Source organism: Neoarius graeffei, chromosome 16 (assembly GCF_027579695.1).
Source record: "Neoarius graeffei isolate fNeoGra1 chromosome 16, fNeoGra1.pri, whole genome shotgun sequence".
Classification (NCBI taxonomy): domain Eukaryota; kingdom Metazoa; phylum Chordata; class Actinopteri; order Siluriformes; family Ariidae; genus Neoarius; species Neoarius graeffei.
The window spans coordinates 64,019,053-64,034,121 of NC_083584.1; the positions used below are offsets into that span (position 1 = coordinate 64,019,053).

The 15,069-nt window shown below is 43.6% G+C and overlaps 1 protein-coding gene across 1 annotated transcript in view; it reads right to left on the reverse strand.

Moving 5' to 3' along the window:
• The window catches only part of paf1 (PAF1 homolog, Paf1/RNA polymerase II complex component), a 32,725-nt gene that overhangs the window by 10,431 nt on the left and 7,225 nt on the right, over positions 1–15,069 (reverse strand). Inside the window, exons 8-11 of the mRNA XM_060943373.1 lie at positions 8,383–8,451; positions 8,170–8,273; positions 7,931–8,047; positions 3,538–3,666 (exon numbers count right to left, since the gene is read on the reverse strand). Coding sequence (XP_060799356.1) covers positions 3,538–3,666; positions 7,931–8,047; positions 8,170–8,273; positions 8,383–8,451 — 419 coding nt within the window. The remainder of the gene's footprint in view (positions 1–3,537; positions 3,667–7,930; positions 8,048–8,169; positions 8,274–8,382; positions 8,452–15,069) is intronic.

Here is a 15,069-nt window from a genome sequence, read left to right on the forward strand (position 1 = left end):
AACTTAGTCTGGCAAGGCAAGCTATCTCCAGCTCTTCCAAGCTCCCGAAAAATCGGGAGCCAATCAACTTTGAGCATCTCCAACGGCCCTGGGTAGAGGCGTGTTCAAGGCAGTGACGTAGTAGAACTGCGACCGGAAGCCATAGATTGTTTACAGAATCTATGCCGGAAGCTCTTCATTCACTAGAAACATTACGAACATGGAGCAGCGGCAAGCCTTTGACACAGCGGTAGATGCTGTATTGAAAGCATTCAACGGGAAGTTCTCATTGAAAACGGAGCAAAGAGCAGCCCTGGAGGTATTTATCTTCTTCCTGTTACTCAAGCAGTTTCCGTCGCGTCACATACGTCAGAGGAAAGAGTGATGTGATTGGTTTAAGCTTCGTCACAGCCTTTTCTGGCTTCGACCAGTAGCAAACTGAGGCATTTCAGGGAGGCGGGTCAACCACGGGCTCTGGGAAACGGTTGGGCTTAATATCTTTGCCAGACCAAATGCTCACAGAGTTTTGAAGTCGCGTTAGCCAGACTAGCTTTTCTGACCACAGGTATCTCCAAAAGGTTTGCACTTAAATCATTCTTTATACCATAAAACAAATATTTGGTTCCATATCATTGGAAACATAGTTAAGTTTTAATGTTGAATGCCAGTAAGTTTTCAGACTATTTTGATCAAATTAGTATGGAATTGTGTCAAAAAAATGTCCTCTCCTAGCCTAGTAAACTAGACCCACCCGCCTAGCGGGCAAAAATATTTTTGCCTACGAGTGGGTCTAGCCTCGCACCATATCAACAAAACACCCCGGGCATCAAATCGTGCCTGCCAATCACAACGGAAGGTTTTTGTTTGGATTCTTTGGGCGGGCTTTTGGTAGTCTGGCTAACGCGACAAAGCTCTCCGAGCTATTGGTCTGGCCAAGATATTAAGCCCAACCGTTTCCCAGAGCCCGTGGTTGACCCGCCTCCCTGAAATGCCTCAGTTTGCTACTGGTCGAAGCCAGAAAAGGCTGTGACGAAGCTTAAACCAATCACATCACTCTTTCCTCTGACGTATGTGACGCGACGGGGCTAACTGGTAGATTAAACTCTTACCGAAGCCGGTCGGGAGCAAGGTGAAAACGTCCTTCCTTTCAATAAATCCCTCCAGGGCTGCTCTTTGCTCCGCTTTCAATGAGAACTTCCCGTTGAATGCTTTCAATACAGCATCTATGCGTAATAGATGCGGAAGCGTCAATGAAGCGCTTCCGGCATAGATTCTGTAAACAATCTATGGCTTCCGGTCGCAGTTCTACTACGTCAGTGCCTTGAACACGCCTCTACCCAGGGCCGTTGGAGATGCTCAGAGTTGATTGGTTCCCGATTTTTCGGGAGCTTGGAAGAGCTGTAGATAGCTTGCCTGGCCAGACTAAGCTCGCAACAGGCCCTCGTGTTGCGTCACGCTTAGGATGAGCGGGCCCAGGCTAGGCTTTTGCAGGAGTGACGACAAAGCTGCGCGACGCTGGAGAAAGCACAACAGGAAAGATGGCTACGGCTAGTGAACAGCGCGCGTTTGACTCCGCTTTGGAATCAGTTTTAGAAGAATTAGACTTGGAGTTTTCGTTGAAACATGAGCAGGAAGAGGCTCTCCGCTCATTCCTTTTCAAGAAGGACGTTTTCGCTGTTTTGCCGACCGGCTATGGCAAAAGTCTGATCTACCAGCTGGCTCCGCTCGTAGCCAAAAGGATGGGGCTAGTTTGTGCAGTACGAAGAATTAATAAACAGCTTTGAAACATTACTTTTTGATTGTTTCTTATTTTGCCGTTATTTTAAATTTAAGGGAAATTATTTCACCAAACACCACTAAATAAAAACTCTCAAAAACAGTTTAAGCAAACCCTTGAAAAACACTTGAAAAAAATAAGTGTATGTTAAGTATGTGGTACAGACTCCAAACTTGTGGTCATTATCTCCAAACTTCTTAATATCTAGAACCTGTTTATTAATTAATACACATTTTGAAAAATTATTTATTTCAAGGTCTCCCCCACTGCTTTCTGTCGCTCTGACTACGTCACAGTCACTGTTGCGCTGATTGGTCAGAGCGTTGGCCTATACGCACAGAGACAGTTTGAAAGACAGCGGGTTGTTCCACCTACACCCTTCGGAAATGTCTACGAGCGAGACCAGACTAAATATTCACATTTAGTCTGGCTTGCCAGGCTAGTCCTCTCCGAGACGGCTAATTTTTCAATATAAAATAACTAGTGCTGTCAAGCGATAAATATTTAATCGCGATTAATGTTGCGACTGTCATAGTTAACTCGCGATTAATCGCAATTTAATCGCACATTTTTGTCACATGAAAAACCATTGTAATTCTCTTATCAGCATAAAAACGTGAATGGGCTTGCTTTGTATTGCAAAGCATAACACGTCTTGACACAGTCACTGCAAAGTGAAACCTAAGCCGAACACCGGGGCTGGCAAAAGAACCATGAGTGAAGTGATCTACTGCTTGAGTTAGTCTACAACTCAGAGAGACAGGTTACACAGTGACGGTAGGCTTGACATGCTTGATAATATAAAGTACACTATTATATTAACTTTAAGTTGTTCGTTGATAAATATTGCATTGAATCTGATCTTTACTGTTTCAGCTCACTTAACACATTTTGTACTTTTACACTTTCTGCCTGTTGATGCGTCGCGCTGTCCAATCAGAGGCGGCCAAATTTGCATATTACAGGAAGGATTTCTGGGATAGCATTGAGTTTACAGTTCAGAGGGATCTGGCTTCTTTAGACGCTGTCTTCTTAAAACTGAATAAATATTTAAAAAGAGCCAAATGAGCCAGCCTTTTGAACGGCTCTTTTCAAAGAACGGATCACAAAGATGCGGATCCCATCAAAGAGCCATAAATCCCATCTCTACTAGTGCGCCCTGCCCGTGCTGGTTCTTTGGGAGGAGGACAGAGGACTCTGGCTGTGCGGGGCATTACAGTCCAGCTGCTATCGGTTGTCTCTGTTGCAAGTTCCTGGCAGTTTCAAAAGCTTATGAAAAACCTACATCATGTCACAGAGCGTTAATCTCGCGATAAAAAAAAAAATTATCGCCATTAAAATTGAGTCAAGTTAACGCGTTAATAATGCGACATTTTTGACAGCACTAATAATAACATATCTAATATGATTATTTTCATCCTAAAATGTGGTCAAGATCTTGGGACATAAATATTAGAGACAACTAACACAAAGCTTACAGCCTTATATTTAAAAGCACTCTGTAATGGAAGTAGTGGATTCTGAATTGTCAAAAAAAAAAAGTCCTCTCTGAGAATCACTTCATTTGTTTCTCCCATCTTACAGCAGATTACACAAAACTACCATACACACACACACGTCAAAAAAATTCCTGAAATCTGTTCTTTAACTTGTCCTTCACTTAAAAACTGCTACAAGAACCAGTTTGAATCAGTTTGAAGTTTGGACCCCTGTGAGACAAACTTTGTACTGATTGTAAAACAACCCTTAACACACATTATAAAAATGTAAAAATAACTTACCTGGTCTCGAGCTCGTTGTAGTAAACACCGTCTCCGTCTCGGAAGATGAAGAAGTAGTTCTCCTCGTAGCCTTTACTGGCTTTGTTCTTCACGTTCCAGTTGTACTCTCTGGCTATCTTATAGTCATATCTGCAGACAGACAGATAGAAACAGTTAATGTCAGTTATATAACTGGCTCACCTGTGACTTGTAGCTGCTGTTATACAACCCCTGGCAAAAAGTATGCAATCACCAGTCTTGGATGAGCACTCATTCACACGTTTTATTCTGTAGAACAAACTGAGATCACAAACATGATACAATAATAAAGTCATTCCAAAGTGCACCTTCCTGGCCTTCAGAAACACTAAAAGAAACGAAGAAAATACATCGTGATAGTCAGCAAATGTCACTTTTATAGACCAAGCACAGGGAAAAAAATATGGAATCACTCAATTCTGAGGGAAAAAAAATATGGAATCACTCAATTCTCAGGGAGAAAATAAGGACTCACCCAGTCAATTTCCTTTCCCTAAATTGACACCTGCCTCAGATTAGATCTGCTCATTAGTCTGCAGTTAGAAACAGCGCAGTTAGCACACCTTGGAGGGCTGCTGGACCAAGGCTACGTTCACACTGCAGGCTGAAGTGACTCAAATCCGATCTTTTCACCCATATGTGACCTGTATCCGATCTTTTATTGACAATATGAACGACACAGATCCGATTTTTTCAAATCCGACCCAGGCCGTTTGGATATGTGGTCCTAATTCCGATTCCTATCCGATCTTTTCATATGCGACTTCAGTCTGAACCGCCAGGTCGCATTCATCCGACTTACACGTCATCAACAAGCCACAAACGTCACTATTCTGCGCTGAAGTAGGCGGCGGGTCTCTCAAAAAAAGTTACAACAACATGGCGCATAATCACGGGCGCAGATAGAGGGGGGGGACGAGTCATATTTAAATTCACCTCGTTCGGTCCCCCCCACTTATAGGGAGGAAAAACCGTCTATGCTGTCTTTCTTTGCATAAGGCAAACCTCACGGAAAAATCAAAAGACTAATTACCATTCGGTTTATTGAGGTGCACAGCAGTGTATACATAGTTGCAACAACTCACATAAAACAAAGACTGATATTCGGTTGGTTGAGCTGCGCAGACTGCACAGGTTGCGAGCTCGAGCTTGGTTGCTATGGTTACTAACAACAAGTTTGACAGGCATATCGGGGTTGGGGTTGGTTTGCTGGCAGCTTTGTCCCTCCCAGTTCAAAAAACGTATCTGCGCCCCTGCGCATGACATCAATGCGAGGGACGCTTCGGGCTGTGAAGGTTCTGAATCTTCTCAATGGAAGGACGCAGAGGTTAGGGAGCTGATTTCCATTTGGGGGGATGCAGCTATTCAAGCTAGATTGGATGGGTCATACCGCAACCGGGCGGTTTTACTTCCGTAAACACTGGCCATGCTCACTGCGTGTGACGTCGTCGTATCCTGCAATGCGCATGCGGAACACTTTTAGGTCGCTTTTCGTTCATACTGAGGATCACATACAAGTCGCATATATTTGTTAATGTGAACGACCTCACAAAAAAATCGGATTTCACAAAAAAATCGGAATTGAGCATTAAGCCTTGCAGTGTGAACGTAGCGCAAGTGGATTGGCAAGAATCATGGCTCCAACAAGAGAGATGTCTCTTGAAACAAAAGAGAGGATTGTCAAACTTCTTAAAGAAGGTAACTCTTCACGCATGGTCGCCAAAGATGTGGGCTGTTCACAGTCAGCTGTATCTAAGATATGGACCAAGTACAAACAGCATGGGAAGGTTTTTAAAGCCAAGCGTACTGGTAGACCAAGGAAGACATCAAAGCGTCAAGACAAAAAACTTAAGGCCATATGTCTTGAAAACCGAAAAAGTACAACAAAACAAATGGGAGGAAGCTGGAGTCAGTGTACAAGTATGTGACCGAACCGTGAGAAATCGCCTAAAGGAAATGGGATTTTCATATAGGAAAGCTAAAAGAAAACCATCATTGACACCTAAACAGAAAAGAACAAGACTACAATGGGCTAAGGAGAAGCAATCATGGACTGTGGATGACTGGATGAAAGTTATCTTCAGTGATGAATCGCGAATCTGCATTGGACAAGGTGATGATGCTGGAACTTTTGTTTGGTGCCGTTCCAGGGAGATTTATGAAGAGGACTGCCTGAAGAAAACATCCAAATTTCCACAATCCTTGATGATATGGGGCTGCATGTCAGGCAAAGGCACTGGGGAGACGGCTGTGGTTACTTCTTCAATAAATGCACAGGTTTACATTGACATTTTGGACAGTTTTCTTATCTCTTCAATTGAAAAGATGTTTGGGGATGATGAAATAATTTTCCAAGATGACAATGCATCGTGCCATAGAGCAAAAACTGTGAAAGCATTCCTTGGTGAAAGACACATCCAGTCAATGTCATGGCCTGCAAATAGTCCAGATCTCAACCCAATAGAAAACCTGTGGTGGAAATTGAAAAAAATGGTCCACGACAAGGCTCCGGCCTGCAAAGCTGATCTGGCAACTGCAATCAAAGAGAGTTGGCACCAGATTGATGAAGAATACTGTTTGTCACTCATCAAGTCCATGCCTATTGCCGCTTTTCCACTACAAACGCGGCTGAGCCGTGCCGTGCTGAGTCGGGCTGAGCGGGGCTGTTGGAGTTGCATTTCGACTACAACCGTGCTGAACCGTGCTGGCTGGAAGTGGGTGGACACATTGGGTGGAGTTAGCGAAAGTGGGTGGACGTCACGTGACGTCGTTAAGCAGCGCAAACAGTGACATCAGTGACAGTGGCGGAACAAGTCAGAGCCGGGCCGGGGGCGGGGCAAATGACCAGGCCCTTTATTAAAGCCCATCATTTTAGGCTACAAAATGTCCGCAACTGCGGTGTTTACCAATTTCAACACTACCGGGTGCAACTATGTTATTTAGTACATCAAGTCCTTCAAACGAACATGTAACTCAGAAACAAAAAACATTAGGATACTGTACATGGCTCATAATAAAACATCAATAGCCTATACTGCGCACATTATTTGAAGGGCATACGAATGAGCGCTCAGAGGTTGCAACGGTGACAGGAAGAGTCAGAAATAAAAGGAGGGCGGTGCAAACCTCACTGAATGCACTGTGTTTACCAATTTCAACACTACGGGGTGCAACTATGTTATTTTGTACATTAAGTCCTTCAAACGAACATGTAACTCAAACAAAAAAACATTAGGTGACATACTGTGCATGGCTCATAATAAAACATCAATAGCCTACTGCGCGCATTATTTGAAGGGCATACGACGAGCCTTGCGCTCCGCGAACTCGTCCACGATGCTCTGTATGTCACTGATTCAGTGAGCTTTTAAGCGGTAGTCTCACGACCCGAATAGTAAACAATAAACATGGAGGACATGGAGTCGTTAGTGTTGCTGGTCTTGGTGCTGTGGCTTGTTGTCCCCGACAACGCCAACAGATACTGGCAAGAGCGTATAGATGAGGCGAGGCGCATAAGGCTTCAGAAATTCTCGTAATTCGTAATTCTTCTTCTTCCGGGTTTGCGGTGTTTACAGATCCCAGCGCGCTCGCGGGGCGTGTGTGGGCGTGTGAGGACACTCCTCCTCACCAATCAGTGCACAGGGGAGTGTCTGCTCACGCCCCTAGCCCCACTCGGCACGGTTTGGCTCGCTTCAGCCCCACTCCAAAACGGTGTGAGTTTTAGGGGCTAAGCAGGGCTGAAGCGAGCTGAGTCGTGCTGGTTTTTGGTAGTCGAAACGCAAGCCGTGTCGGGCTGAAGTGAGCTGAAAAAGGGTAGTGGAAAAGGGCCATAAGAGACTGCAAGCCGTTATAAAAGCCAGAGGTGGTGCAACTAAGTACTAGTGATGTGTTTTGAATGTTCTTTTGTCTGTTTTTCATGATTCCATATTTTTTTCCTCAGAATTGAGTGATTCCATATTTTTTTCCTCAGAATTGAGTGATTCCATATTTTTTTCCTCAGAATTGAGTGATTCCATATTTTTTCCCTGTGCTTGGTCTATAAAAGTAACATTTACTGACTTCCAAAATGCTTTTTCTTCGTTTATTTTAGTGTTTCTGAAGGCCAAGAAGGTTCACTTTGGAATGACTTTATTATTGTATCATGTTTGTGATCTGAGTTTGTTCTACAGAATAAAACGTGTGAATGAGTGCTCATCCAAGACTGCTGATTCCATACTTTTTGCCAGGGGTTGTAGGAAACTAATCGATACCTTCTGATCAGTGTGGTGTAAAGAACGATATTTTAGTGCACTGGAACGTGTCTAATTTTAATAGTTGGAAGGTGGCACAGGGATGTGGTTTAGCTGACACTGTGTGTGTGTGTGTGGGGTCATACAGCTCCTCAGGCATGTAGTCCAATTCCTCCTCCACGTCTCTCTTCCGCTTGCGCAGCGTATCCTCGTTAGGCAGGAAGTACGCCACAAACTGGTTCCCTTCTTCGTCCATCATTCCTCTGTGGAGAAAAACGCGCGCACAGTTACAGAAAGAAAGAAAAAAAAAATCCCAAGAACTTATTCACAAACACTAAAAGCTGTCAAAATAAGAGAGGGTAGCAGTCCACACTCGTACACACACCTGATCATAGCCTGTGACATCATATCGACAGCCGCAGGGCTGGAGACATCTTTAGGAGCAGGGTCCGAGTCGAAGATGACCTGTGCACACGGGTTTATCCACATCTGCACAGAGAGGAGGAAGAAAAGAAAACACAGCACAAAATTACACACACACAGTTCTTATATTCATGGACTAACGTAGAACCAAAGTGTGTGTGTTTGTGAGAGAGACCTTAAAGTCAGGGAAGACGGGCAACACCTCCACAGGTGTAACTCTTGGTTTGCTGTAGTGCTGTGTAATCTGGGAAAGGAAAGGTTGTGAAAAAAACAAGACACTTTCTACAGTCATTCGTTACATGGATATAACACACACGCACGCACGCACGCACGGTGCCTTGCAAAAGTATTCATCCCCCCCGGTGTTTGTCCTGTTTTGTTGCATTACAAGCTGGAATTAAAATGGATTTTTGTAGAGTTAGCACCATTTGAGTTACACAACATGCTTACAGCTTTAAAGGGGAAAATTTCTATTTATTTATTTTTTATTCTGACACAAACAATAATTAAGATGAAAAAGCAGAAATCTGGAGTGTACATAAGTATTCACCTCCTTAGGGCCTGTTTACACGAGGACGCTGTCGGGTAAAAACGACTAAATATGTGACCCCTCACCGAATCCAGGGACGCATGTCGGCCGAAACGAATCCGAGATAATCGCAAAAGAAGCATTTTTTTTTCGAAATTTGTGATTTTCATTTTTTTCCATCATGTGCAAGTTGAGATCTTGAAGAATGCAATCAGTATTTCAGATAATAGATTGTTTTGTTGGAAAAGTATACATTTTTTTTGTTGCAAATTGTCTCGTTTTTGTCAGGACCGTAGCCTGCTGGGGGGTGTGGGTAAATTACCATATGGGCCATTCACATGATGATTTAAGTCTTTTTTTTTTTCGCGAATCAGCTGTATGATACGAGCTGAGCTCGTGGCTACTTAAGCTGCAGACAGGCGTGTGATTTCACTATGGAATGAGCAAGCTAAACAGAGCGCAGAGGAGCTGAAACACCGCGAAGCAAACAATCACATGGTATTTACATCGGAGATCACCATTTCTAGCAAAAAAAAAAACAAAAAAACGCAACCAAAAAGTGTTCTAGGATTACATTATTCCATCGGAGGCATTGGTGTGTGCAAGGCGCCGTTTCTCTTTCTGATGGGGTAAGTTTGTTAATCTAAGGCTGTGGGGTTATTTTTGCATGTAACGGAGAGTGTTGTGGTTTGGTTACATGAAACTAGCGGTGTGTTAGTTGTGTTATCATTGTGCTATCTTTCTTTCTTACGGTGTGAGTATTTTGTTATTTTTGCATGTAACGGAGAGTGTTGTGGTTTGGTTAAGCTTAGGTCACAACCGTGTGATTTTTGGCGTTTCCCAAATTGCTACTTTTTTTTTTTTGTTCACAGAGAAAGACGCGCGTTGGCCGCAAGTTTGTCTTGCAACCTGAAAAAAACGTAAGTGCCCGTAGAGTTTGTTTGACATGACAAAGAACCTCTGCGGCCGGTCTGCGGCTCGAAAATCAGCACGTCACACGCGCGCTCTCGTGTGTTTCTTGCGGTTTTTTGCGTGTAGACCGGCCGTAGGAGCACGTACCGTACAGCCAGTTGTGACCGAGGCTTTCCATGAAACTAGTGTTGTGTTAGTTGTCATCATCGTGCTATCTTTCTTTCTAACGGTGTGAGTAATTTTTCAACCACAAAACATTAAAGTATACTTTAGGACTTATTTTTGTACTTCATAATTGTTTTGGGCATACTTTGCATGGAAGGAAAATTGACGTGGTGATCTTTGTTTACATGAAAGTAGCATCGTGCTAGCTCGTAGGGGGTAGAGCTTTCCATAATGTCATGCAGATGAGCAGCATTATGTGCCCGCCCTGCACCCAGAGTAGCTGAGATGGAAAACTTTGAGGGCGATTTTCTCCCTTTTCTGTTTTAAGAAGTATACACTTTCAAAAGGCCACACATTCTTCAAATATTGTCAGATCTCCACATGGAAGGCATCATTGGAAAGCTTAGAAACTGTACTTTCTGAATCTGTCAATAACTCAAAATGCCCCCGGGCCGACATGTGTCCCTGGATTCTGGATTTGGTCACATATTTTATCGGAAGTGCCTTTCGTCTACACGGGGACGGCGTTTCCGAGGCTGAAAAACGGAAAAAATTGAAAACGCCTTCCAGAGTGGATAAGTTAAAAACAGCCCCCGTTGCATATCCGTCTAAACTACCCAATACGCCAAACTCTGCTCGGATCTGCTCACGTCGGGTACGCGTTTACGTCTAGAGCTGTGGTCAAAAAAAATCGATCCACGATTCAATATCGATTCACGCGAAAAAAACCACGATATCGATCCAACAACATGTGAATCGATTTCTTCCAGGTGCCTATAACACTATTTTCTCGAACGCGCAAGGGACTATTTTCTCCAACGCGCAAGGAGCACTATAAAAGCGGGTGCCAGTAAAACGAAACTTATAAAGAAAACAAGAAGATGGACAAAGCTGCCCGGTTAAAAACACTGCCGGGGATGAAGTCGGATGTGTGGAAACACTTCGGCTTCAAACGGTATGAGGACAGAGACGAACTGGACAAAACGAATGCAGTTTGCAAGTTGTGCCAAATAGAAGTAAAATATCTGGGCAATACCACCAATCTAAAGAAACCATTTATCCAGGCACCACCCCGAGACAGCTAGTGCTAAACCTGACGCGAAGCAGACGGCACTTGAAAATGCATTTGGTGTGAAATTTCCCCCACAGTCTAAGCGTGCTATGAGCCTTACAGAGGGAGTCGGGATCTTTATTTGTAAAGACCTCCGCCCCTACAGCGTAGTTGAAAATGCTGGGTTTAGGCTACTAGTAAAGAGGTTAGAGCCACGCTACGTCTTGCCCAGCCGAAAACATCTAAGCGAGACAGTAATTTCTTGACTGATGAGCTATTTTTTTTTGTGTTCAGAAACCCAGACCTGGGTATGTTATTTAACTAGAAGAGGGCCACCAAATGTCAGTTTGTTACACTCTGAGACTTATCAGTCAAACATAATTTCTTGACTGATGAGCTATTTTTTTTGTGGTCAGAAACCCAGACCTGGGTATGTTATTTAACTAAAAGAGGGCCACCAAATGTCATAATTTTGATTTAGACTCCAAATAAAACCTGGATATGTTTCATTCCAAAATAAATAAGCTTTCTTTCAAACTTGAACTCGTGTCTCTCTGTGTGTCCCTCTTACACATACACAGATACAAGCACAAACAGACATGGAGCTGTTTGTCAATAGGGTCAGTTTTTATTTAAAAGTTTTAAAGTGACAATACAGCAATATGTACATGAATCGATATCGAATCGAATCGGATCGTGACCTAATGAATCGAAATCGAATCGATTCAGGAAATCCGGATCGATTCCCAGCCCTATTTACGTCATACATGTGTCATATACTGTACATGCCAGCCCGGGAAGTAAGAAAGTAAGTAAAAAAGTAAGAGCATGTCTGATTACATCGATCCAACAGACCTTCAAGCTGCTCTGGCAGCTTTAATAAACGTCCAGGAGTCCTTCGAACATCTATACCGAATCTGCACATATACCGTTAATGAACAGAGGCGGGTATAGTATGCGCTTACTTTTTTACTTACTTTCTTACTTACCATAGCCAGAGTAGTCAAAGTTTTCGCGGCGCAGATGTGCAGATCAGACAAGACGGAAGACGTTGCGCATGCGTGCAGACATAGCGGAGGACTTTCACAGCACCGCCTAGCCGCCTGGCATGCACATCCAATTGAATTCCACACATTTATGCGTCACCGTATAGACGCAGATTTCCTCCTTGAAAACGGTCGTGTAGACGCGGAAAAAAGTGAGAACGAAAACGGACTTTTGCGTTTTTGTTTCAGACCGTCCCCGTGTAAAGTGGGCCTCAATAAGAGCTGCTGCAACCAATTCACTTCATAAGTCACATAATTAGTTGATTAAGATCCACCTGTGTGCAACCAAAGTGTCACATGATCTCTGTATAAATCAGCCTGTTCTGGAAGGACCCGGACTCTGCAACACGACTAAGCAAGCAACATGAAAACCAAGGAGCCTCCAAACAGGTCAGAGACAAAGTTGTGGAGAAGTATAGATCAGGGTTGGGTTATAAAAAATATCCCAAACTTTGAATATCCCAGGGAGCACCATTAAATCCATTATAGCAAAATGGAAAGAATATGGCACCACTACAAACCTGACAAGAGAAGGCCACCCACCAAAACCCACAGACCGGGCAAGGAGGGCGTTAAACAGAGATGCAACAAAGACACCAACGAGAACACTGAAGGAGCTGCAAAGATCCACAGCGGAGATGGGAGTATCTGTCCATAGGACCACTTTAAGCCGTACACTCCACAGAGTGGGGCTTTATGGAAGAGTGACCAGAAAACAGCCACTGCTTAAGAAATCACGCTTGGAGTTTGTCCAACAGCACGTGGCAGACTCCCCAAACACATGGAAGAAGATTCTCTGGTCAAATGAGACAAAAATTGATCTTTTTGGCCATCATGGGAAATGCCGTGTGTGGCGTAAACCCAACACCCTGAGAACACCATTCCTACAGTGAAGCATGGTGGTGGCAGCATCATGCTGTGGGGATATTTTTCATCTGCAGGGATGGGAAAGCTGGTCAGGACTGAAGGAAAGATGGATGGCACTAAACACAGGGCAATTCTGGAGGAAAACCTGTTTGAGTCAGCCAGAGGTTTGAGGCTGGGATGAAGGTTCACATTCCAGCAGGACAATGACCCTAAACATACTGCTAAAGCTACACTGGAGTGGTTTAAAGGGAAACATTCAAATGTCTTGGAATGGCCTAGTCAAAGCCCAGACCTCAATCCAATTGAGAATCTGTGGCATAACTTGAAGATTGCTGTACACCAACGCAACCCATCTAACTTGAAGGAGTTGGAGCAGTTTTGCCTTGAGGAATGGGCAAAAATCCCAGTGGCTAGATGTGCCAAGCTAATAGACATACACTCCAAGAGACTTGCAGCTGTAACTGCAGCAAAAGGCGGCTCTACAAAAGTAGTTTTTTGGGAGGTTGGGGGACAATTATTGTTTGTCACACAATTAAAAAAAAAACTATGTGCACCTTTAAAGTGGTAGGCATGCTGTGTAAATCAAATGGTGCTAACCCTCCAACAATCCATTTTAATTCCAGCTTGTAATGTGACAAAACAGGACAAACACCAGGGGGGATGAATACTTTCCAAAGCACTAATACATATCAAATCATGTTAAATTTCCTTGATCAATTTATAATCTGGTATGAACTGAATGAATTGAGAAGTGAAGTGAACACTAGGGGAGAGCGGGGTCTGCTCGTTATAACGGGATGCAAATAAGACACCCTGATGCTAACTACGCTTTGCTCGATTAACATAATTGTGTGAAACAAGCAAAACCAACATAGACACTTTATGACTTTAGCAGTAACAGCATCTTTTTTTTTCTTTGGTGCTGCTCATGTTTAATTATGTACACGTGTGTGCGCTGGAATCGGTTCCGGATTGGGCGGATTGCTCTCCAGCTCTGTCCGTGATGGGCTGCTGTGCTGGGAGGGTCCTATAAAAGAGGCCAACATCCCATCCTCCTCTTCTCCCAACCAGCAGAACTGTGTTTTGGATCCTTGGTTATGATCTTTGCCTCTGTTAAGTTAATAGGGGTGGACTGCCATTTTTGTTAACCCTGTTTTTTTTTTTTTTCCCTGTTTCGTTAGTTAGGGAGGTACGTCTTTTGTCTTTCAGTTTTTGTTTGTATTATGTAAGCAGTACTCCTTAAAGGAGTACGCCACCCCCAGGTGAAATTGAGTCAGTCCCTGCAGTCCCTAGAGTTGGATGAGTGAGCCAAAGTGTTTTGTAGCCAACCCAGCCATTGTCCTGATCTGGAAACGTCCCGGTTAGCTTTAGCTTAGCGTAGTCGTTGTAATCCGGCGTGTCCAGCTAGCATTGTCGTTGCAAAAGTGAATCAAATAACTCAAGATTTTTTATTATTTCTCATGACCTGTACATTCACATCGAGTACACATATCAATGCAAATTAACTCGAAGGGATTTACTAGACCAATTTATATCTGGAACTATTTTCGGCCACAGCACAGGCAAAGCACCGCTGCAGGCGCAAAGACACCGCGCAGCACCACAACTTCCGTCAATACACCAGCGTTACCAGGGAAACCAGGGTTTTCAGGTGCTGCGTTGTGTCTTTGCGCCTGCGGCGGTGCTTTGCCTGTGCTGTGGTCGAAAATAGTTCCAGATATAAATTGGTCTAGTAAATCCCTTCGTGTTAATTTGCGTTGATATGTGTACTCGATGTGAATGTACAGGCCATGAGAAATAATTATTAAAAAATCTTGAGTTATTTGATTCACTTTTGCAACGACATGCTAGCTGGACACGCCGGATTACAGCGACTATGCTAAGCTAAAGCTAACCGGGGCGTTTCTAGATCAGGGCAATGGCTGGGTCGGCTACAAAACGCTTTGGCTCACTCATCCAACTCTAGGGACTGCAGGGACTGACTCAATTTCACCTGGGGGTGGCGTACTCCTTTAAGTTAGGTTGACTTTTGTTTATTGTTTTGGCCTCGGTCCACCCTGAAGTCACTCTTTTTTTGTTTCGCTTCCAAGTTCTTTAACAGTAAAAATAAATTCATTTCCAAATGACGGAGCTCATTGGGACATACACTACCGTTCAAAAGTTTGGGGTCGCTTTGAAATGTCCTTATTTTTGAAAGAAAAGCACTGTCCTTTTCAATGAAGATCACTTTAAACTAATCAGAAATCCACTCTATACATTGCTAATGTGCTAAATGACTATTCTAGCTGCAAA